Raw genomic sequence first — 10,646 nt, forward strand, 5'->3', positions numbered from 1 at the left:
TTAGTGAACAAATATTGAAAACTGAGCTTATTCAATAACGTTGCGCGTAGAGATGATAGATCACTGAAAGGAGCTTATGCTCACTCGGTGACACAACGTCACAGGACAGTGTTCCGTCGTTATGACTGATAGCAAAATACCACAAATTACATCATAGGATATTGTTATTTGTTTGAAAAGCTTGTGGTACTGTATTCTTAAGGTAGGCCCAGTTTAGAATAAATAAAGTATTATTGAAGTAAGTGTATATACACCAAGTGCACTATTATATTATAATTGGTTTTCCTTAGGAAAATCAGCTACTTAAACATTAGACCAGAGACCATTATGATAAAGTAAGTTATGTTATGGTCTCTGAGTAGACTAAACATGCTAAACCCATGACGACTGTGTCAATTCTTATTCTAAATGTGCATGATTAGTTTATTTGTGTACATGTGTGTTAACTGTCTGGTTCAAAAAGATGCGTGATAGTAAACATGGTAAAGTTTCAGACGGCCTTAGTTATCGTGATTACTCGCACTATAACAAGGAACCCATGCAGACATTGTAAATACTCAAATGATAACTTGTTCTTATCATAAAGTCTTCTTTTAATAGTGAGAGACATGTTTTATAGTTGTTCTTGTGAAAATTACAAATGTTTCTTCAGCGTCCAAAAACCCATAACACAGGGATATGTGACCATGGTTCTCTCGTAAAGTGTTGTACTATCAAATCACTACAGCCTATCAAGTTGGCATCGGTAGTTCATTCTCTTCTACTTCCAATGAATATATGCGAGTACACACATTATTTTTAGGCGATGACATTAATTACTTGTATTTTTGTAAATAGCAGAGAAAACTCTACCTTGCGATTGACAAGTTACATGGTCTTGCTCATAAATTATTTAAAAATCTAGTTTCTACATTGGAAATTATGCAATACAAGCGATGTCGAGAGTTAGGAAATGATCATATTGTTTAGGCATGTTGTATATACATTCTGAGTCGTAGATGTCAAGCTACACAAATCAGGAAATGATGCCGATAGTGATTCACTGTCACACGCCGCGGTCAAATACGCACAACGACAGACAGGTGAATATGAAATGAGCAGGTGGTGAAAATAGATTACTTAGACATAGAACTAATATTCACTTGATTCATTAACGCTGTCCCCTTCCTCGATTGAGTCTGAGGCGCATCTTTCTTCTTCCCAAACATTGCTTTCGTTCTGCTTGTTTACTTTCCGGAAGTACCATGAAATACCAGAGTTATTTCCCTTCACGTAACACCACCCAAGCTCCTTCCCAGCGCGTGACACCTTCGTTACACTCTCCCCCGAACGGACTATCGCTATGAGGAGCTTGAGCGCCACCTGTGGCCACAAAGGGGCATAACACAGGCTAAGCTGGGCCCCGTCTCTAATATTGGGGCAAGTTGATGACTCGCATAGGGAGCCGGGAACCAGCTTATAACACAGGCAACCTCACCATGCCACCATATTACAGCAATTCCTGTTTCATGGGGCGGTGGGTACAGGGTTCGGTTCCCCACGTAGTGAAAATCGGTGAACATTTCTAGTTTTCCCTGTTGTTATTTTGCCGGAATATTGCGAAATACGATGTAAACCACACTCACCCCTGGTCCTAGCCGAGAGTTGCGACGGGGTGACGTGATGTAGGGTCATGTCTTGACTGTAGAACCTCATCGGGGCTCTCGGCTACCCCGTTCCATGATGATCTATGGCGTTCGTCTTTCATGTATTGGATAAATGTTTATAGAAACAATTGAATAAAATATCAAAATAAATAAAATTAGATGATGTGACGTTTCATATTACCAACCGTAAAATGTATCTTTTTTTCTGCACTATTTTGATTTAAAACAAGGTTGTAGTAGCTCCGCTGTTTTAGACGGTGTCCTGTAAATAATGGAGTCTGGACAAGGGACCCGTTCCACAAAGCGATCGTAAGTCCATGTTAAAGTATGGGAGTTACGACCCCTGTCCATTGGTCAGTTCCACAAAGCCATTATCGTAGCTAAAGTGATCGTAACTCCCATACTTTAACATAGACTTACGAGTGTCGTAGCGCTGCGTTCGCTACGTTTAATAGTAAAGTAAACAGTTTTAAGAATTGTAAAAATAAAAAGAGCGTTAAGATCAAAGTGACATGATGTTGGAACGGAAATAAGATAAGATTTGAGTAAATCTTGTTCCTCACTTATTATACAAGATAGCTATACAAGTAACTATACAAGACTAGAACACGGTGAAGGGGTTCACGCTGGTGCCATAATAGCCACAGGACAACTTCAGATGAGCTTATTACATATGCACGTGAACTCCGATGGAAGGTCACACATATATTAACACACATATGAACCAATGAAAACCATGCTCACTTAAACTGTCATGTTCATAATGGAAAATCCACGTGGACATTGTAACCTGTGTCATGGAGGATCCAGGTTATAAAAAAAACCCAGACCAAAACGAGACATCTTACTTGCGATGTATAGAGAAGACCTGTAATGCAACACTGCCGACCAATGACGACATTGTCAGCCGAATAGCACCCCAGCCACACAATCACTAGTCGTCAGTGTTCCTGCTTCATATCTATTTCAGAGAGCCGGAGACGAAACTACCTGCATCAACTGAATGTACGACGAACAGATTATCGAGCTGAGACGCATTAAAGACAACCTGCCTACATACTCCACAACATTCCGATGTTCGAATCCATGAAAACCAACATGTACCAGACACAAGATCATTACATGTTTTACATAACTTCAATTATTAAACGGTGACAATGTATATCTTTATATGTATGTCTTGTTTTCTTTGGCCAGCACCGAACTGTTGAAAGTACTTGGTACAGTGATCCTCAACCGGCATCGAACTGTCAAATAATTCTTGAGCGCCCAAATCTATGACCAGCACTAAACTGTCTAATCCCAAAATTACCTTTAGAATTTCGACACTTCGGGACGACACCACGTTATCTTATTTCGTCAATTTTAACAAAACCTTTTCCATACGACCCTCCGAACTCGGGTAGCCAGACGACGTAATTAACGTTTAGCACAAATCTACTTTCAAGAAATTTTTTTTGTTTGTTGTTTAACGCCGCACTCAACAATATTTCAGCTTTTTGACGGCGGTCTGTAAATAATCGAGTCTGGGCCAGTCAATCCAGTGACTGACATCATGAGCATCGACCCACGCAATTGAGATACGATGACATGCATCAACCAAGTCAGCGAGCCTGACCACCCGATCCCGTTAGTCCCCTCTTACGAAAAGCAAAGTCGCCTTTTACGGCAAGCATTGGTTGCACGTACTAGGCGACTTAGCAGCTTTTCTGTAGTGCAACATGATCACTCCGCCATACGTCATTCCATTCATTAACCAACGTGAAGTGGCTTTTCGACAGTTCCTTGCACAGAACAACATTCTTGTTCTTCAGTGACTAACCAGATCTGAAGTCAATTGAACATGTGTCGGACGTTAGACATTTCAGAATTTGTTGGCCTTGTCACAGGAGTGGAATAGCATACCCAGGCAGTACATTTTTCAAATACTGACAATAATAACTTTGATATATATTTGTAACCAAATGAGTAGTTCTCTTATGTAAAAAATTTAGTTGAAGCCAACTGTTCGTTTTTGTCGTATGTATGGTGTAAATATCGGCGCTGACAAAAGTAGGTGGTTCCTATTGTTGAGAGAATGTCCCTCTCGGTTTTACCTGTGACGCTACAAACGCCTTAATCTTAACCCAGGTCACCAAGTCAGATACTGGAGGTTTGGTTTTAGGGATCACCCAAGTGTGGAAACTATTAACAGTAAAGAAAAAATTTCTGCATTATATTAATTTAATGAAAAATATTTAAGCTAGCTTCCACAATTTATAATTTTATGTATTCTACAAATCCAAACGATATGTAGAAAAAAATCTATTGTCAGTTAAATGTAAACAGATTGTACTAAATATTATACGTAATTTCTAGAAGAATAGGTACCGGTATTGTACGTTTGTTCATAATCGACCACTGGTATAAGTACTGTTATTCTTCAAACAAAGACAAGAAAATACGTAATGATTGTATTTTATATGAAATATAAAATGGAATTATTATATATCATTGTAAATTTTCCTTCAACTTTGTATGAAATAATATCAGTTAAACTAAAATATTTTAAAATTTTATAATATCTTGTTTTAACTGATACCATTTCATACTACGTTTAAGGACAATTTATGAGGATATAAAGCCTTTAAGCAGAGCTACAGCAATAAGCCCTCAGGAGATACCTCCCATATTGCATAGTGGGGCATATTTAAGAAATCGGATTATTGAACTGGAAATGTGGAAATGATGGAATATGAAACAACAGATTTATAAAACATAAACAAGTTGAAAAAATGAAGTACGTATCTAATTTGTATTTCCTTTCGAATGAGGAAGGGAGTTGATGGTGAAGGAATATCTTCCAGCTTGTAAGAGTTATGTAATCTTGAAGTATACGGTACGTCCACCATTAATCCTGAATGTAAATCGCATTCTGCAATATATCAATCTGAACCCCACTGGGCTTATGATACTTTATCTAGGTAAGCCTATGTTAAAGCATTGGCGTTACACTAATCTTAGTGCTAAGATCGCCTTGTGGAACGGGGCCCCAGGTCCTCTTAAATCAAGACATTGTTTACATGAGAGTTAATGAATGTGTCTTCGTTTATGTTATCTGGTAGGCTTTTGATAAATTCTACACGAGGGTGTGTTTTAAGCATTTGGTACAGTGGTTGGCATAATGTTTGAATCCATATAATTCTTAATTGAGGTGGAGAAATGAAAGATGTTGCTCTTCGTCATAGCCGTTAACCAAGCACCGAATGCCACTGCAAGAAGGAGCATGACAAAGGCTGGTAGAAGGCTATGGAAGGCAAATGGTTCTTTCATACCATGCAGACGCAGCGACCACGTGAGCAGCAGTGGTGGCTTATGGTGAAGATAAACATTCAAATGTCAAAAATGACTTGATTTCTCAAAGAAAATGCAGCCTGGACTGGATGTCGACAAAAGCTCAAATGAAACGATCATAGGTGAAGTGCCACCAACTGTTCACAAAAAGGGTAGGCATTCCCTGCTCTACCGGTAACACCCGCCACTCACACACGTGGATACAAAAGTTAGTGTTTGTTGCCTGACGTCCGCTGCACCAAAAGTACCCTTTCCTTTTCACGGGCGGGGCTGACAGTCAGAGCAAAATGAAATAATGTCAAAAATAGAACAAAGTGTTGTTTGGTCTTTAAAAATCGATTTGACAAAATTGAGTCGTCCAAATATAAGAATCTTCTGAAGCAGACTATAACAACATGCAAATGAGATAATGTAACCAAGGCAAATAATTATTATATTTTTTCAGCATTTGTTATTAACCAGTGTGACATAACTCAATGGTAAAAACCTTTCTTGCTGTTACTATGTGTCACATCGTATGCTTTTTTACCATGTTTACCATCTTGATGTATTTTGATAGGGATAAATGTCATCCTCAATACAGGGACAGTTCACCCACCCAAATTTGTACATGCGGAAAGCATGCCTTTTGTTTCAGGCTCTCCCATATAAGGCCACGAAACTGTGATTAACACACCATACTGTCGTGAGATCTATCAAGGAAGGGGGCCTTTGGGAGAGTAACCTTTTGTTATAGCTAAAAATGGGCAAAAAGAGAAGAGGCACCTGTTGCATGTCTTCCAGGGAAGGTTAACTTAGTGTGTGATGTTGTCATTGGTAGAATGCACAAACTGATGCTGGTTATGTTAAAACCAGGTGTGTCCACCATGTTGGGACATACATGCTTAACATCTTGCAGGCATACCATCGATGACATTGCGAACGGTTGTCCTTAGAATTGCCAACTATTCCTCCCGAAGGGCTACCCCAAACTGGTCCATGTTGGCTGTGCTGGATTCCAGGCGAACACCCTGCGTCCGGGAACGTCCCGCAGACACTATATGGGGTACATGTCTGGCAGGCCAGTCTAAATACTAGTATGCTATCCTTTAATACGTGCCGAAGATAAAAGGTTACGACATTGGCACGAAGTGGTCTGGCGTTATCGTCTTGTTGTATATTCGAAATACCCTGCCAACATTCTGTGTGAAAGGTCAGTCTGGGTCCCCTTCAGAATAATCACGTCGGTAATCCTGTCGCGTGTGATCCCACCTCCACAATTGGAATATCATCCCCGCAAGGAACATGCTCCAGGATCGAAGGTTGTGCACACCGCTCGCCCCCTTCTACGCCAATAGAACTGCGACTCATGGTGTAACGCCAATGTCTCACTATACTGACATTTTGTCCAGAAATAAAGTTATGTTATTTAAAATGTGTATCTACATAATAAAAAAACTAAAATCGAAAATGCAGCCAAATGTAATGCTTATTTTCAGCGACAAACCAAATCTCAAAAGCTCTAATGTGTTGGAATTTGAGTAATCTTGTCGATGCCTGTTGCCACTACTAATCAGCCAGCATGATTATGACCACTACCTGCAAGATCCGTGAAGATTCCGGGGTATAATAGGTCTTCAGAACCCATGCTTGTCGTAAAAGGTGACTATGCGTGTCGTAAGATGCGACTAACGGTATCGGGTGGTCAGGCTCGTTGACTTGGATGATGCATGTCATCGATCCCAATTGCGTGGATCGATGCTCATGATGTCAATCACTGGATTGTCTGATCCAGACTCAATTATTTACAGACCACCGTTATATAGCTGGAATATTGCGGAGCTCGGCGTTAAACAACACACAAACAATGTATCCTTCTCTCCCCAGTGTGGCACAACTGACAAATCCAAGACTGCTGCTTTGTGTTTTCCAGTTCTTTGTATAAATATGATGCAATTACTAATGGTAGAGATCGTTCCAGAGGTGTCAGTGAGGGTCTCCCACATCAACTGTAAACACCAGTGGACAGAACGAGATTAATTGATAACAATGCATGATGTGAAATATTCTTCATTCAAATCATTAGTTCTTTAAATTCTGTTGGTGGTGTATATATAATTCTATCAGTGTGTATACTGTCAGACGGGAACAAGGCGCCTACTGTACCCTTTGTAAGTACTTAATCGTGTTTCATGCTAGAACACAAGGTTAAGGGTGCATCAAATGGTACAAACTTGTTTTCAAAGCCAAGCCTCGACTGAAAATTGATGGGGAATAATCCTTGAATGGATAGTGCACCAACTCCTGTCTATACTTTATAACCCGTGTTGTGATCATGGATAACTCTAGTTGTCATAACCTACATGAGTCTGAAAGCATCACACCTAATGGTGCAGTCTGAAAGCACAGATGCAGGATTACCGGACCCCCGTAGTGTGCCCTTCAGATCAACAGAAACTAAATTACAGTTCATGGAAAACACTCGGAATCAATAAGAAGCCCACACAGTACAGGCTTGGTGTGGAATTGTATGTCTGGGCTGCTTAACACAAGTTTGATATTGACTTGTCGCTACACAGAGCTAGGGGCTGTCCCACCCTGTTTTTTCCTAATAAATCTCTGATCCAAATCTGCATTGCACTTTAAATGGTTCAACACAGTGCATACGTCGTGATCTAACAACAAATGCAACATGATTCACTTCCTGAGACACTTGCCTTCAAATACGAGTACTTACGTAGATGATGCTACCATGTATTTACTTATCTTGTTGGAAACCTGGCCGGTAACAATGGTGTCTCCAGATGATTCCAACCCGATAAACATACAGTTGGAGGATAAAAATGTATATACACATACTTGAAGGCATGTGTTTTGGGAGGCCAATCGTGTTGCAGTTGTCCTTCGGATCCAGATTCATCTACATTATGGCAGGGTTGTTTGTGCAGTATGTTCCGAATCAGTAGTCTACATGTCTTTGGAAAACACTATGGAACATCCCGTAGCTCTGTAGTTGTATGTCTAGTTGAAACGGATTACCAAATAGTTGGTTACCTGGATATGTGTTTTTATTCACCTGCCATCAAAATATCTAAATACGGTCGATGTTTCGATGGTGTTTGTGTCTGTATTAAGCAAGCTCTTGATGGTTTTTGCACCGTTATGCAAGGCAACTTAGATATGTTGCTTGTCTCAGGCTATCCAAAAATATTTTTAAAATTGATTTTGCCATTGTTCTAGTTTGTGTATATGTTCCTCCACAAAGATCTACTTAATATGATAATAAGTCATCAGCGTGTGCTGTAGACCAGCTGGAGTTGTTTTTATCTGATTTATTACTCGATGTATCAGATTGTCATATTGTGTTGTGTGGAGAATGCTCGTTGTAATAAGAATAACCATAGAGACTTTAACCCTGACAGCATACAGAATAGGGGTGATCCTTTTCCCGAGGATAGCACCCCGCCATTTGAGGATAGACCTTCACAAGATACCAGTATGAACAAGTTCGGTCGCACGTTGTTAAACTTATGTGATGTTTTTGACTTCTGTATTGTGAACGGTCGAATGGAGGGTGACACTAATGGTGAATATACGTACGTCATTAGTTCATCTGCTCTATGGATTTTTTTCACACATATCTATGTTGAATGTTGGTGAAAGATTAGACTCTGATCATTTTCCTCTGGAGTGAGTGAGTGAGTGAGTGAGAGTGATTGAGTATGGTTTTACGCCGCTTTTAGCAATATTCCAGCAATATCACGGCAGGGGACACCAGAAATGGGCTTCACACATTGTACCAATGTCGGGAATCGAACCCGGGTCTTCGGCATGCCGAGTGAGCGCTTTAACCACGAGGCTACCCGACCAACCCCTTTTTTCCTCTGGAACTCAGTTGTAAATATGGAGATGACGTAGAAGACCAGCATCACTTCGTAAAATAATTGTGTACACCCACTTTGTAACATTGTCTCCACATGTTTTGTATGCACCACATCTCTTAAGCTGAGAAGGGGCAGTCGGGTAGCCTAGTGGTTAAAGCGATCGCTCGTCACGCCGAAGACCCCGGTTCGATTCCTGACATGGGTACAATGTGTGAAGCCCATTTCTCGTGTCCCCCCGCCGTGATATTGCTGGAACATTGCTAAAAACGGCGTAAAACCATACTCACTCACTCACAATAGCTGTGTTGTACTCAGGGATATTATCTCTTTGTACTCTTTTTTTGTATATTGGCCAGAGGCCTTAAGTACAATAAAACCTCTTGAACTTGAAGTCAAACTTGTTTGTTACATCACAGAAATATGGTGACCGCAGATATTCTTACCCCACAGATTCTAGATCCAAATCATTGAATATTTTCAATGTTTGATCCTTTAATCTCAAACATAAAAACTCAACTCACTAGTCCATCCATTTACCAAAAGATGCTAAAAGATGGAACTTCTTGTTACTTTGCCTGCCTTTCGGTGAGCTGGGACAGTCACAGACAGACAGACAGACACATACACACACCACTAGGCCTATATAAGTGCAATAATCTCCAATGCGAAGGTAAAACTCATTTCACCTCCGGTATTATTATTGGCCTCTTCACACCCATTTCTTCTCACCTCCATCTCCTCGTACACTGGGGGCGGTCGTGTAGCCTAGTGGTTAAAGGGTTTGATTCCCAACACGGGTACAATGTGTGAAGCCCATTTTTGGTGTCCCCTAACGTGATATTGCTGAAATATTGCTAAAGCGGTAAAACCATACTCACTCACTCCAAGTACACTGTCCCCATTATTGCCTCCATCGTTTCATTTATCAGTTGTGAAAACCTTAAACCCACTGCTGCCACCAATGTAACATTATTGAAATCACAACACAAGAGCTTATTCAAACGTGACTGGTTTACTCCATGTTAGATAAAGAAGACAAAGTACATTTAATGGTTGAAACACACATCTGTTACATAGAACATATAAAGTTTACCTGAAACCAAGGAATCGTGTTAATCTGGTAATAATAGCAACAACAACAACAACAACAATGATAATGAACAAAAAGAGGTATTCACCCGACAACAATGATAATGAACAAAAAGAGGTATTCACTCGACAAGCCAAGAATGTGTACTGCTGCAGAATTATCTTCTGTAAAATACAATATTGTATTCCTCAGTAAAGCATCTTTCCTGTGCAAAGGCGACTAAATATCTTTGTCGGAAGGAAATAATTCTTGAGCCCATATGATCCAATCTTTGACAACCACCCAAAATCCCAGAAACCCCAACATAGATTTGTATACCAGCTTCACTGTCTGTAATCGGACTGACTGTTTTGAGACAACCCCCTTGACCAAACATATTCCCCGTTTCAAATATGTGAGGCTGCGTCATGACTGATGCTAATCACCTAAACATGATTTTCACATATACCGGTATACGGATGACTTTTCAAGGAAAAAGTTTCATATATCATTTGGTGGTGCATACCACAGGCGTAGTTCGTAATAATGTGGGGAATTTGCATGTACATATTTTAGGGTCAACATATCAGAGTCCAAAATTGTTAAATTTGTAATGGGATGAAGACCAGATGATTAGTTTTCCTTGTTTCGCTGCCTGCCTTGCAGTATATGAAGATCATCCAGAGAAGACACTCCACCAGAGATTGATCCCACCTTCATCTGTGAGGTGGTCTC

The 10,646-nt window shown here is 40.1% G+C and overlaps 1 protein-coding gene across 1 annotated transcript in view; it reads right to left on the reverse strand.

The window, feature by feature from the left end:
• The window catches only part of LOC139478212 (coiled-coil and C2 domain-containing protein 1-like), a 41,320-nt gene extending 40,002 nt beyond the window's left edge, over positions 1–1,318 (reverse strand). Inside the window, exon 1 of the mRNA XM_071260592.1 lies at positions 1,143–1,318. Within this exon, the coding sequence (XP_071116693.1) occupies positions 1,143–1,208 (66 nt within the window). The 5' untranslated portion in view covers positions 1,209–1,318. The remainder of the gene's footprint in view (positions 1–1,142) is intronic.
• Positions 1,319–10,646: the final 9,328 nt, after the last annotated feature.

Source organism: Haliotis cracherodii, unplaced genomic scaffold (genome assembly GCF_022045235.1).
Source record: "Haliotis cracherodii isolate W230 unplaced genomic scaffold, xgHalCrac1.p SCAF_4, whole genome shotgun sequence".
NCBI lineage: Eukaryota > Metazoa > Mollusca > Gastropoda > Lepetellida > Haliotidae > Haliotis > Haliotis cracherodii.